The sequence below is a fragment of the Mandrillus leucophaeus genome, unplaced genomic scaffold, assembly GCF_000951045.1.
Source record: "Mandrillus leucophaeus isolate KB7577 unplaced genomic scaffold, Mleu.le_1.0 Scaffold322, whole genome shotgun sequence".
Classification (NCBI taxonomy): domain Eukaryota; kingdom Metazoa; phylum Chordata; class Mammalia; order Primates; family Cercopithecidae; genus Mandrillus; species Mandrillus leucophaeus.
In genome coordinates this window covers 79,865-94,299 of record NW_012103388.1, presented here as the reverse complement: position 1 = coordinate 94,299, position 14,435 = coordinate 79,865, and the positions used below count along the sequence as shown (strand labels likewise).

At 39.8% G+C, this 14,435-nt stretch overlaps 1 protein-coding gene across 2 annotated transcripts; it reads right to left on the bottom strand.

Moving 5' to 3' along the window:
- Positions 1-287: 287 nt before the first annotated feature.
- Positions 288-14,089, bottom strand: AQP4 (aquaporin 4). 2 transcript variants are annotated; one of them, XM_011988040.1, is made up of 5 exons: positions 13,929-14,089; positions 10,416-10,830; positions 9,366-9,530; positions 9,007-9,087; positions 288-4,735 (listed from the first exon to the last, which is right to left on the bottom strand). In XM_011988040.1, exons 1-5 carry the CDS (start codon positions 13,958-13,960, stop codon positions 4,457-4,459), a joined length of 972 nt encoding a protein of 323 aa, XP_011843430.1. In that variant the 5' UTR covers positions 13,961-14,089; the 3' UTR covers positions 288-4,456. The 2 variants fall into 2 exon arrangements, with proteins under 2 accessions (XP_011843430.1, XP_011843431.1); XM_011988041.1 differs by lacking the exon at positions 9,007-9,087 and having other exon boundaries at positions 13,929-14,036.
- Positions 14,090-14,435: the final 346 nt, after the last annotated feature.

Sequence of the window (14,435 nt, the reverse complement as noted above, 5' to 3'; positions counted from 1 at the left end):
GTTTGTGCCTTCACTTTTAGATTTACCGTAATGATAGCTGATAACCAATGGTTTATTTTGCATAGATGTGGACATTCAGAATTAAGCCTGTACAAACACAATTTTCACTATCTGTATCAGGGCATCCCACAGTGTATACTCTGTAGGCTTTCAAAAAATACATTTGATTTCATGGGCCTACCACCATTTCCTTTGGTGTTGATTATACTTAAATATCAAAACCTCCTGATCATTCTAAAGGATCATCTTAAGATCTAACTACAAATGAATTTTTAACTTCATCAAACATGTTTACCTTTTAAAACATCCGAATGTTTATTTTCACGAGCTTAGTAGTACAAGATGCAACATAATTTGTGAAAATCAACCACAATGCTAATACTTTAATATATTATTCCAAATATTAGACATTACAGTTTAAATCTTTTTAACATTAGCTCTAATGTTGGAATAACATTTAAGTTAATAAATAACTGTGAATATAACCATATGTTCAGTCTATTCTCCCCAGTTTATCCTAAATGACAATTTTATTGTGATTTGGGTCATAAAAGTGATAAATAATTGTTTATATGTTTTCATAAATTGCATGTTTATTTAATTAATCCTGAAGAAAACCTAGAAATACATTCCAATGGGTTACATAAATTAGATGTATTTTTTAGCTCTTTGATTTTTTTAACATGAGTGAGTCACACTGTAACTGCTCTTACATTTAGTGTTCATTGCACATAACATTTTTTGAAATGTATTTTCACAGGCTATAGGTAGTCATTTGCAAAAGTGGCCACAATTTTTGATCCTTGAATTAAATGTCTTTCATTTATTTTGGAGAATTATGGGTTTCAAAAGCTACTGACCTTATGGGACAATCTGTAAAGTACTAAACTCACAAAATTTGTGGTAACGAAAGAGAGTTTTGTTACATTATGCTTTCCAAATAGTAACCACATCTTCCAATAATTTTCGTGTTATAAACACATTAGGAAAGACAGAATTACCTTTAGGTATAAAATGTTCTGAATTTGCATATTCCATAGTACTTACAATGAGAATTTATATTGGCTTTTATATTGTTTGATAAGGTTGTCTGTGCCCCTCAGACACAGAAGATGTCTGTGCCATCTTCAGTTGTCACAAAAGCAATTTCTATGTGAAATGTTCATAACATGTGAGGTTGGTGTCAACATGCTGCAATCGGAGGTTTTCCAGGATTCATCCTACCATTTGAATTTACTGCTCTATTTTGGGATTTTCCTGTTATTATCGAGTTTAAACCAATACACGTATTGTCTGGTTTCATGGTCTGAGAACAGTATTCTGTGCTCTTTGGAATCAGATCTCTAATAAATCATATAGCTCAATTTCATCACAGATATTTTCCAAAGATTTCTAATCTTCTTGTAAAATCTTCAATACTGAGCAGCAGCTCTAGCTAGCACCTAGGAGCTGCATTAAGAAAAGGCTCAGATGATAAAAAGATAGTATAAGGGTTTAGGAAAAGCATCAATGGCAGAAATAACGTGTAGGAATCTTAAATTTAGGCAACTACTTAGGTCCAGAAAATATTTCCTTACAGTGTAAAAGGTTAAGGCTCTTTGAAGAAAATGTTATCTTCAACAATGGAAACATTCATTCGAATTCTGGTCCCCTGAAAGCTTAAAATCGGACTCCTTCCCTTTTGTACACTTTTGACAAACTATGTGCGTTTTCAGTGTAGGGACCACCTTACAATTTTAGGGTAATTGTACTCCTCCGTAGGGAAGAGACAGTTGGCATTGTTTCGTGGCTGGGTATAATTCATTTATGTCTTCCCAGTTTTTCCTCTCTGATCTCTTCTCTGTGTATCTGTCAGCAGTGGTCTCCTGGGAGCAGCACTATGCACTTCATTAATAAGAAGGGATTAAAGAAAAAAGCCCCAGACTTCTAATACACTTGGATAATTTGGTGCCATCCACAAGGCGATAGACCCCTGCTGCATAGATGTCATTAGAAAGGTACAATTTCATTACTTTTTACTGGCAGAGCCTTGAGTGAAATAAAAAATATGTTGTCTCATATGTAGGGGAAAAAAAGTGCTAAAGCTTTCATTCATTTCATGCCCCTAAAAATAGTAGAATGCAAAAAATATATTTTATGGTTTTCACATTTATATTGCCTTCCTTCAGTAGTCCTTGAAATCATGCTTCCTATTAAATATTGAGCAAAATAAAGATTAAAAGAAATATATATTCTTAAATCTCAAATGAGATTTATATATTTTTATTAATTAACACACTTGTTTCAAATACCTACTATGTGCCAGGCTCTCTGCTAGCTACTAGAAACAAATTACAAAAACATCATTCACTTTTTTAAAACCCTAACTTATTGAATACTATAATTGGAAGTGAGTGTAAAAGTGAGTGTATATGAAATAAACCATATGGCAGAATAAAAATGATTATAAGCCAGTATATTGTAAGTGTATTCAAAAAATCTGTTTAACACTTCCTTGTTAACCGAACTTATTTTTAAATTGACATGTTTGCTGATGGTTGATATTACCTTTTGAACTGAACCACCCTGATTTTAAGCCTCTAAGTGGTATATTGTGCAAACATTTGAAATGACGGTGCAAACCATCTTTGGGAGATTTGCACCCTAGTTTCCATAGGTGCCATCCCTGCTAGGAAATAACCATATGTCACTGGCACAGTGTGTGGTGTGGCCACGCCCCCTGAGAAAGGGGCCTGGGATTTAGGCACCTGCGGTATGCCAATGGCACTCCCAGGCATAACACTGGTGTGATGACTCTCTGGGAATCTCACACATCACTCTTTCCTAGCACCGAAGAGAATCAGGTTTAACAGTGGTCCATTATCTCACTGCCACAGACACACAACTGCCATTAATGCTAAAAAGTGACACACAGTTGGAACCATGCTTAAGAGAAGACAGCCCTTGATCATCAGTTATTCACAAGTCGCTCCTTGCAGTGATAGGTTTCTGCTTTACTTCTAATAGCTTTTGTTCAGTGAAATTGACATTTGCAGTTCTTTGTCTAAGATAACAGCTAGACTAGACTAGTTAAGATGACAGAAACTGGGGTTTCTGGAGAACATTCTACTGACAAAAGGCAAAGCAGGACAAAAAACCAAATTATTTTGACAAGTAAATGAGTCAGTAACAAAAATACTTTAAAAATGTGTTGGGTTATGTACAATATATCCAGAAATGAAAGACTGGTCTTCTGGTAAGCTTTGAATACAGAGTGATCTGATGTCCTTACCATTTTATTCTACAACCATGTTGTACCTTGTCTGTCATACATTTTAATTCACTCAAATATGATTACACATGCAGTAAAGATTATCAACAAATGTCATGAGAAGTGAGAGGGCAGAGATTGGGACAGGGCCTTTACACCTTCTAGAGTGAACACAGCTTAATAATCAACAAAAAGCCAGGACTCAACTAGCTAAGTTCTTGTTACCAAAAATATGTCTCAGCTAATGTTTAAATATAGATAACCAAAGTTACAAACAAAATCCCCAGTTTTGCCAATAAATTTTTAAAAAATAAGCAAAGTGGTAAAGGGGTTAAGAGCTTAGATCATTAAACTGGTGTGGCGCATTTGAGGGTGTGCACTGAAAACAGATCAACCATTTGATACCAGAGTACAGATTTCCTTTTTGTTTGTGATTTTCGTATGATGGTAACTTTTCCTCTGCCTCTACAAGATTTTATGAGTCTGCTTGTCTTGCATCTCAATAGGTGCTCTTATGATTTGGGAAGGGTTTCTGAATATTCTTTTCAAATTTCTGGGCTTTAGTCCCACATTACTTTAGGCAGTGAGGAGGAAGAAGAAATACTATGAATTGAAGTTAGAATTGAAACTTGGGTATTTGTGATATAAATGGAAGGAAGTAACTGATTAGCAGTGACACTGGCTAATGCTCTTTTGCTGAGGTACTCTATAAATAAGGGATTGCTCATGAAAGAGCTTGTTATACTTTCTCTCTTTTATGTGCATGACTGTGACATACTGTATTTTGCCATTGTTAAACTTAGTTTAACAGAATAAATATTCAAATAAGAATTGACCATACCAATATCCCAGTAGAGAGGGAATAAGCTGATAGACGTGTCTTTGAGTTCTGTCAGGCAAGACTTAACCAAATCTTGACACACATTTAAAATTGGTTGTTAATGAAAGGTAACTAGATAAAATAGGTATATATTTGCTTAAGCATATTTTAAAAATATTTCTTTTTTTAGATTTGAAATTCACAATAGGTTTCTTCCTTTCCTCCTTGCTAATTTATGAAATATTTATTGTTTAGACTGACTAATATGACATGAAACAACAAACCTGCACATGTCTAATTTATAATAAATCTGTTTCCTTAATGGGTGGAAGGAAATCTGAGGACAGTTCTAAGGAGTCTTGTCTGCTTTCAGTGCGATCTTCTAGTCATACTGAAGACAATACCTCTCCAGACTGGTCTTTCCCCTTCTTCTCCTCTCCCCGGTCAATGTCAATCACGTGCACCACTCCAGGTTTTAGAATCAGGTCATCCGTCTCTACCTGACTCCTGTTGTCCTCTACCTCCATGTAGCTTCCTTTTGTTTGCTGGGCAGCTTTGCTGAAGGCTTCTTTAAAACGACGTTTGAGTTCAACATCTGGACAGAAGACATACTCATAAAGGCCACCAGCGAGGACAGCTCCTATGATGGGCCCAACCCAATATATCTAAGGAAAAGATGGAAGAGGATAGAGTATAAGTAGAGAGAAGCTATTCCATTGAGCAGCTCATGAATATATAATCTAGCTGGGTTAAATTAAGAGTGTATTTGTGTCATGCATCAAAAAGAGGGGAACTGGAGAGGAAATAAGAAAAAACACCAAATCCTCATCAGAGATCCATAAATCATTAAACAGCATTTGAACAGAAAACAAGAAGGAACTGTTTCATCTCCTATTCTCTTTTCATTAATTATGTTCTTTCCATCTTATGATAATCCTTAATGTAAAGATAGCTCCTCTTTGGTGGTATTACAAATTAAGCATGCTAAGAATTCTTTAATATACAAAAAAAATTTGTGGAGAGTCCTTCTCTTATTTTCTCAATATTGCCATCTTTCACTGGTTTCCTGCATAATTGTGATCATCACACAGGTTTTATCTTTTGGGGATTCCATTATTCAGGTCAGCATGATCAAAACCAACCCAGCTCTACCACTTAGCAGAGCTGTGAGTGCTTGTATCAGTTACTTAACTTTCAAAGCCTTACTTTCCCCATCTGTAAAGTGGGGATTATAATAATACAAACCTCATGGGGTAAAAGGATTAAGTGCAATAATACTTGTAAAGTACTTAATAGTTTTTAGTTCTTAGTACTACCTGCTCCATTCCAGGCTTCCAAAATTTGGTGATTTGATTTAAATGAAAACCTCATGTGTTCATTACTATGCAGATAGCTTTCATCTATGTGGTTCCTTAAGATGGTGGCTTGGTGAAAAAACATGAGTTTATGGCTAGTTGAGAAGTAGCAATTCCATAGGATTTCAGTAAATGGAGATGATGATGATGATGATTATTATTATTATTTTGAGACACAGTCTCCCTCTGTCGCCCAGGCTGGAGTGCAGTGGGGCGATCTCTGCTCACTGCAAGCTCCGCCTCCCGGGTTGACGCCGTTCTCCTGCCTCAGCCTCCCGAGTAGCTGGGACTACAGGCGTCCGCCACCACACCCGGCTAAATTTTTGTATTTTTAGTAGAGACAGGGTTTCATCGTGTTACCCAGGATGGTCTCAATCTCCTGACCTCGTGTGCTGCCCACCTTGGCCTCCCAAAGTGCTGGGATTACAGGCATGAGCCACTGTGCCCGGCCGGAAATTATTACATATTAACTATGCACCTAGAATAAAGTTTTGAGTTTGAATGAAGTGCAGACATTTGCTTTAGAGCACATGTGTGCTGTAGAATATTAGACATTTTTTTAGCAGACGCACTTGGTCAACAGAAACCCTGCTTGTTGAGCACTGTCCCCGAGCCAGCCGTACTTGGCACTTTTCTTGTATAATCTCATTTAATTCTAACAATAATCTATGAGATAAATATTACTATTCTTCCCATTTTATGAAAAGAAGAGTGACACTCTGAGAGGGTAAGAAGCTTGCTTAAGATTTTGTGCTTAGCAAATGGTTGAGCTGAGATTTCAGACCTGTCTGACTTCAAACCTCTCATTTGAGGCTGGGCACAGTGGCTCACCCCTGTAATCTCAGCAGTTTGGGAGGCCAAGGTGGGTGGATCGCTTGAGCCCAGGAGTTCGATTCAGCCTCAGCAACATGGTGAAACCCTGTCTCTACAAAATACAAAAAAATTAGCTGGGCTTGGTGGTGTGCACCTGTAGTCCCAGCTACTTGGGAGGCTGAGATAGGAGGATCACTTGAGTCTAGGGAGGTTGAGGCTGCAGTGAGCCATGATCATGTCACTGTACTCCAGCCTGGGCAGCAGTGTAAGACCCTGTCTCAGACAAACAAACAAACAAACAAACAAAAAACAAAATGAAAACCTCTCTTTTGAAACACTGTTCCAAACACTGTAGTATACTGTTTACCACTGTATTACTCATTTGAAAAAAAAATGATGGATTTTGTTTAAAACACCCTCTGCAGATTAATCTCAGTTTGCATCCTCATTGTAAGATTTAAATAAAATTCAAAATTTAAGCTGAGGCTGAAGACATAACATTCACAGGGAAACTGTTGTTAGAGTGGCTGGAAGAATCAAGTTCCTCTCTTGAACATGAAAAAACCCATATGAGCCTTTATCTTCTCTATGCTCTTTTAAAGGAGAAATGGGAGCCCTCCTCTAAATGTCTTTGCTCTTTGTTCCTTTAGTAAGGTCTCATCTCATTAGACATATACTATTCCACAGGCTACAAATCCCACGAGGGAGACCAGAACAGCAAAATAATTACTACCCTTTCCAAAACATCTATGAGTGAGATACCTAGATGCATGTTTTCAAACATAAACAAATCTCAGTGTCAGGTTGCTATTTCAAAATGAAGTCATGTGTACTTTAAAGACTCTTTATTGCTAAAAATCTAGAAAATGTGTAAAAGTGTAAAGAAAACTAAAATAATATCATTATACTATACAAAAAACCCAATTAATATTTTAATGTTATTCCTAATCTCTCTACCTACAAATATACTTTAAATTAGTTCTAAATTTCATATAACCATTGCTATTTTTAGAAGAATTAAGTTTGGTATAATATAACATGGGAAACTTTTGGTTTAATCAACAAGCTAAGAATTTTCCTACTATTTAAATTTTAACTAGCTTACTACAACTGACAAGTAATCAATAAAATATATATTTTCATCTACATTTTCAAGTGCTTATAAATTTAACTAAAAGTTGTTAATGACAAAATCGTTTCAATTTAATTTGTTGAACTGAAAGTTGTATTTTCATTATAAGATCAGGGCTGGGTACTGTGGCTCACACCTGTAATCCCAGAACTTTGGGAGGCTGAGGCGGGTGGATCACCTAAGGTCAGGAGTTCGAGACCAGCCTGGTCAACATGGTGAAACCCTGTCTCCATGAAAAAATACAAAAATTAGCTGGGCATGGTGGTGTGCAGCTGTAATCCCAGCTACTCGGGAGGCTGAGGTAGGAGAATCTCTTGAACCCAGGAGGAGGAGGTTGCAGCAAGCCAAAATCATGCCACTGCACTCCAGCCTGGGCAACAGAGCAAGACTCCATCTCAAAAAGAAGAAGAAAAAAAAGATCATATACTACTCACTAGAAATTTCCGTTTCTGTTAATGTGGTAACGTTTTTTGACACAAAAATGGAGGTATCAGTGGCAAAATGACTAATCTCATGGATGGCATTGTTGGCCAAGTCTTGATTTGAACACTGACTCTCATTCTGTTATTTAATGCTGTAGATTACTTTTAAAGATTTGGTATACTTTTCTTAGAAGTGAATGCACAGAGCAGTGGTGCATTTTCTTGTCCTTTGCAGTGTATACCATAGATGAATGGCTGTGACTAGGTCAGTAATCACTGTCTGAATAAACACAAGGGGCATATTCTGTTATATTCATGAATTTTTTAAAGTTGCAAGTGACATTTGCAATATGTAAGCTATAATAAAAGCCAGCCCTCTTTGAAGCTGGCTTACAGGTCTCGTATTTTTATTGGCTATTGTAAGTTAGCATGTTGGTGGCCTTCACAATTGCTGCATTACTTATTTAATTATAAAGGATTTAAATTTCTTCGCTGTGAGAAACAATGGAAACAAAACTAATTATAATATTTTTAAATGGACACTGCTATTCTCTGGAAGCGCTGCCACTACATTCATAAATATTTATTTATAATAGGTTGGGTTTGAGACTGAAAAGTGAGCCTTTTCTGTGAGTCATTCATTTTTCTAGTTATGGTTATGGTGATGATAGCATAAACCTTTGCATTATTTATTCGACACCATCTGCAGTTCAAATATTTGCAACTTACATACTATTAATTGAGTTTAAGCATTTGTAAACAAAAAAGGGTAAATATCTTTGCTATGGGCAGCGCTTTTAAGTATTTCATTCATTTTTTTTTTTTTTTGCAATTTTTTTCTGTTATTGCTGGAAAGACTTTACTTTCAATTACTTAAACACCGTATTTACTACACCATGCTGACTTTAACTTGATCCACATGCGCAACCTCTATATACAGTGAATTCTGCTGCAATCTGTCAGGTACAGTGTCTAAAATAGTGCTTCAAAAAAGGAAAAGACTATTATTGAAGGCCTAGAACAGATATAAGAGATGTTTTACAGCAGATCTGTGCTAGTCTTTCCCTAGTCTTTACAAAAGATGTAAATAAAGTGGGGATCAAGGTTAGAGAAATGCAAGAGAAACTAGTAAGCAAGATACTGAAAAATAAAAGAGTCCCACAGGTAATTGTCCTCAACTGTAGGAAGATAGGGACTATCAATATGAGGGTTACCCAGTGGTTTTCCCAATTTCCCATGATAACTGCAGGTCCAAAGGATCGGGCGGGATTCATGCTGGCACCAGTATAATTGATCTATAGGAAACAAGAAAACAACTTCAGACATTGCTGAAACAGGGCTACTAGCAAGTATCATTCATTGCAATTTGCTGTCATTTGTCACTTAGAGGAACCTCAAGATGTTAGCAGCTAGATCAACATTCTTATTGTGCAGTTGGAAAAATTATAACCTAAAATGGACAGTCATGGCTGGATACTAAAGAGCAACTGCTGTAAAACATAACATCTTCAGGCCAGCTAGAGTGAGGATAAATGAGGTGGGATTGATTATATAAATGGACTTGGAAACTTACTGCAAATAAATGTCCAATTGCAACAGAAAATCCAATTGCTAAAGCTATTGAGCCAGTGACATCAGTCCGTTTGGAATCACAGCTGGCAAAGATAGTAAACACCAACTGAAATGTGATTATCAACTCAACCAGGAGACCATGACCAGCGGTAAGATTTCCATGAACCTAGAGAAAGAAAAATATTCCATCAGATTGAAGCAAGAGTATTTTCGATGACAATGTATTAGTATCACTGTGAAAGGCACAATTGATCTGTGTAAAAATAAAGGTAAGTCTTCTACCCCACCTTCAACTGAGGCCTTCCTTCTCTCATCCCCCAAAAAGAAGGAATAAATTTACATTCGTTTTGGGTCATCACAGATAATTACTCTTACAATGACCAAGCAGGAGTTTGTGCTGAATGTCCTTTTCTACAAAGGAAGCAAAATGTGCCACTGCAGCACTTAACTCGTAAAAGAATTTCTTGAGAGCCTTGTAATTGCATAAGGCAATAATTAAATCCATTAATTAGGTTTAAATTAATTAATATATATTTCAATTAAAATTTAAGCCATGTGCTTTTTTTTTTTTTTTTTAATCAGCCCTGGTGCTGAGTTAACAATTGATACTCCTAATCAGCTAAGAACAAAACTAGGATCGGAGGTCTATGTTTTTTAAGCACAACCCTTTATGTAGATCATTGTACATCTTATGAACATGACAAGAAAAGTTTTTTTCTGCTAGTGAACAAATAATTGTAAGGAAAATGCATTAAGCTAATTATAAAGTCAATATAGTAACTGGAATGGGAGAACGAGAGGTAAAAACCAACACAATTTTCAGGCCACCTAGATTTTGTTATTTTTAGGGCACTCAAGAGCAAACAATGATTTCTTACAGATATACCTAAACACTGCCAGAATCAGTTTTCACACTATTAAGAATCATCCAAAAATTCCTTAGGAGTGAATTAGCTATTTTAGGGATGTGCCTCATGCCACCAAGGCATTATTTAGCAAAGAGTTTGCAAGAAGCTTGGAGTCCTAGTTTGAAAATAGCTAAAGACGCTACCATGGTGACTCCCAGGCCTCCCACCACACTGGGAGGTGTGACCAGATAGAGAATTCCTGCTCCAATGATGGCCCCCAGGCACTGGGCTGCAATGTAGAAGACAGACTTGGCGATGCTTATCTTCCTGGTGCACACCATGGCCACAGTCACTGCAGGGTTGATGTGGCCACCGCTGATGTGGCCAAAGCACTGCACCATGGTTGCAATGCTGAGTCCAAAGCAAAGGGAGATGAGAACCATGTCGACGGGTAAAGGCTTTTCTGTTCCACCCCAGTTGATGGTGGATCCCAGGCTGAGGAGAACAAAAATAAGCATGGCCAGAAATTCCGCTGTGACTGCTTTCCAGAAAGCTTGAGTCCAGACCCCTCTGAAAGCCACCATGATGTTCTCTCTGGTACACAACGGTCCACACTTACTGAAAAGAGAAACAAGTCATCATCAGAAGCCACTACACCCAGGTTTATGAATTTGGATGAAGGGAACAAGGCCTGCCATCTTCGGGTACTGTGGACAGGTGCTGCCAAGCGTGATTAGAACACCAAGAAAGAATGCTTCTGCTAAAACTCCTTCATGAATAGTCAAGAGACTGTTATTCTAGTCTCCTTTGATTTAATATTCAAAGATCATCCAGTTTCACTGGAAAATTATCCAAACTGTCCCTAGAAAGGAAAATGTCTAAATCAAATTCCTTAAAAGGTTAAGAATAAAATATATTTACCTTGTACTTAATTCCCTTAGAGCAAGTTTTTTAAGTTTCAAGTACATTTTACATGCCACTTATATTTTGAACATAAAGCATTAAAACAAGGTATGCGTGGGGGGGTCGTCTTTTCTAGCTTTGCATTTGATTGCTTTGAAATGGCATTCTGAAAATCTCCCCCTCCCCCAAGACTCTGGATTAAGGGGGAAGACGTCTAGGAAGCCAGGATGCTGAAGACTGTCTTTTGAGAAAGTGAACTCATTGAGGGGAGAGGAGCTTCTGGTGACTAGCTAGGGCGATGGGAACAGGCGGGGCCTCAGCTGGGACAGCGACACTCCCTCACTCTCCTTTGAGCCAGGAGCGAGCAGGCTGCCAGCGGGAGGAGTCCGGGAGCTGAGCCTGCCCAAGGGACACCGCGCACCGCCCAGATCTGGGCGCGCGGCACAGGGGCACAGGGACGTATCAACCTCCGTCCCCAGGGAGCCTGCAGCGCCTCTCAGAGGGCGGAGCAGCGGCCATTCCCGGCTCGTGCCAGGCTCCGGGGCGGCAGCCAAGTGCACACACACAAGCGGCCCCGCGAGCCCGCCCGCCTGCCCGCCGGCCCGGCTGCATCCTGGCCGCTGGAGGTGGGGAGAGATGGGAGTGGGGGATGCTTTTAGGGGAGGAAGGACAGCCTCTCCTCGTGCCCGACCCTCTCTCACCCCTTGACCCTGACCGTACAAATGCAGATAAACCTGCCAAAGGGAGCCTGGAGGCTGGGGTGTGCCAGCAATGCCCCTGTACCCTTCTTGCCTTCATGGTGCAGAGCTCGGGAAGTCAGGAAAAGGGGGTGTGGCTAGGGAAACTTTGGGCCCCTGAGCAGAAGGCTCTATGGAAAACGGCTTTTCTCTAAGGTCTTCTTGATGGCTTTCTGTTACATGGGCTTAGAGGACGGTGCGTCTCACCTTGCGGAGTTTCTCGGGGGAGGGTGGTGGGCAGGCAGTCTGGGAGAGGGAGGACGCCTTCTCCTCCCGTCTATATCCCTCTTGCTGTCCTTAGATCTTTGGAGCAGAGAAGGGGTGGTTTGACGATACTGATGCCAACTGCTCATTCTGGGAGGAAATGGCTAGGATTGCCCTTTTGTGGGGGCAATTACCCCAGTTACCATGTCATCTAAGACTTTTGCCCTTGTCCTTTGCCTGGGATAGTCATGAGAGCCAAGAAGTATGGAGAGCATTTACCAGAGAATCTAATTGCAGAGGACCACGTAAGGGGTTAGGTAAGAAAGTCAAGTACTTTAAGAGATTAATATTATTGTGGCTTTCTCTCTGACAGATTTTGGGGCCCTCATTTCTCCATGTCACTGAATGTTCCCGGGAGCCTGCTTTCTGCATGGGTAGTGAGGAAATGCAGTGCCAAAAAGGGTGAGGGGAATTTCCAGCTCAGACTAACCCTTAGTTTGCTACGGGGCTTTGCTTTAGAGGTGGAGGGTGAAAAACCCTTTCTTGCCTAAGCCTGGGTGGCAGGATAAAGGAAGAGCTGGCTCCACAGCGGGGTGGCCAGCCACATCCCATGCATCCCCTGCCCCAGTGAAGCAAATCTCAGAAGTATGAAAAACCCCAGGTGGGATGACAATGACATCATACTCTCTAGAGGAAGAGAATGTAAAGAAACAAAAACGGTAGTTGGAATGGGGCAGGGAGGGCACCCTGGAGGAGACACTAAAAATATTCCCAAAGAGGGCAAACTCAGGAAAGTCACACATTGAAGAAGTTAGGAGAGTCACTTCTGAACTCACTGGCAGCCCAGGGCTGTAGCCGGGATGGCAAAGGGGGCAAAATGCGATCACAGGTGCTGTTGTTTGTGGTCAGGGTTAGTGGGGAGAAGGAGGAGGACAAAACAGGAGGCTAAGGAAGCTGGGTGGGCAGAAAACGTCCTTCTCAGCCCCGCAGGAGACACCAGGCAAGGTGGGACCCAGAAAAGGCCAGCCCCCTTGCTCACCCGCTTCACCTCTCACTTCTGCCGTTTCCCGAGTTCTCTCCCTGCTTGGTCTCTCATGCACCTGTCTACCTCTCCAGAGACCTAATTTAAGAAACTCAGTTGCTCTTTCAGCTTCAAATTTTCATCAGCCAGAGAAATTTAAAAGAGTGCAAAACTTGAAAACAAAGCATAAACGTACTCTTTAAGAATGTTTTTAGCTTTTTTTTTTTTTTTTTTTAAATCCACAAAAATCTGATCTCCTTCCAAGGCAGATGTACCAGCCTCAGTCGGCTGTGAATCCTGAAGTTTGCTGGCAGCAGAGACATCTCTCTGGCCTTATGAGGGCTCAGCCCAGCGTCACCCATAGCACCCTGTTTTTATTGTCAGTGTTCCCTTACATGTTCACACTCACTGGAAATGACCAATACAATTAGTTTTGCTTCTTTTGCCCCAGAACAAAGGGGATTTGTTGATGTGACCCGGTTGTACCGAATCGGACACATCATTTTCTAGCTGAACACTCAGCCTCACCCACTCCAGGACAGCTGAGCATCTGGGTGAGTAATTTTTCTGATGAAATGCACTATAGCTAGATTTACCTCCATAAGGTAATTTCCCTGGGCTTTTGCAGATCTCACACACACGGAGGATTTGCCTAAAAAGCATCCCTTTTCTTCTACCTTCTCTATGCCTCTCTTCTGAAAATGCCCAGTACTTAGATCTAAAAGAACCACCCACCTGCCCCATAGCTGCCTTCCAGATTCTGCCTAAGAAGTCACAAGCATCTGAAATAAAAGAGACAGTTTCATCTTTTGGCCCTGAGCATTGATCCCTTAAGGCAAAGAAGGACTTACCCCCACCGCCTTGCTGTGGGTCTGTCACTCATGCCTTCCCCAGCCAGAGTGCAGCTCTCATTGCCTGCCCCGCAGCTCCCTGTGTGCTGGGAGTCAGATTACGGCCACTTGTCTGATTGGGTTTTTGGAGTGTTAGGGGTGGAAAGATTCTGCACCATGTGGCAATCGCTAAGTTATATTTGAACTTGCAGTAACTTTTCTGTACCTGATCACTGTAGACACAGGGCATTTCAGGAATGCAAAAACATTTACTTACATTATGTTTATTTTTTTCAGCCAGTAACGTTTGAAAATGAGGATTTCCTCAAATCTTTATTTGAATTCTTCCTACCACGAAGAATTGTTCAGAATTTGTCTTGTTTGGTTATATGTTGTAGTTTAAATCGGGCAACTATTAGAAAATGAATTTGTATAATCCAGCAGTTGAGATGAATTGAGATAGACACTTCGGTGCATTTATTTTTTAGCCAATGAATTCTGTTTGAAGTTTTTGATCTGAGAAGAAGC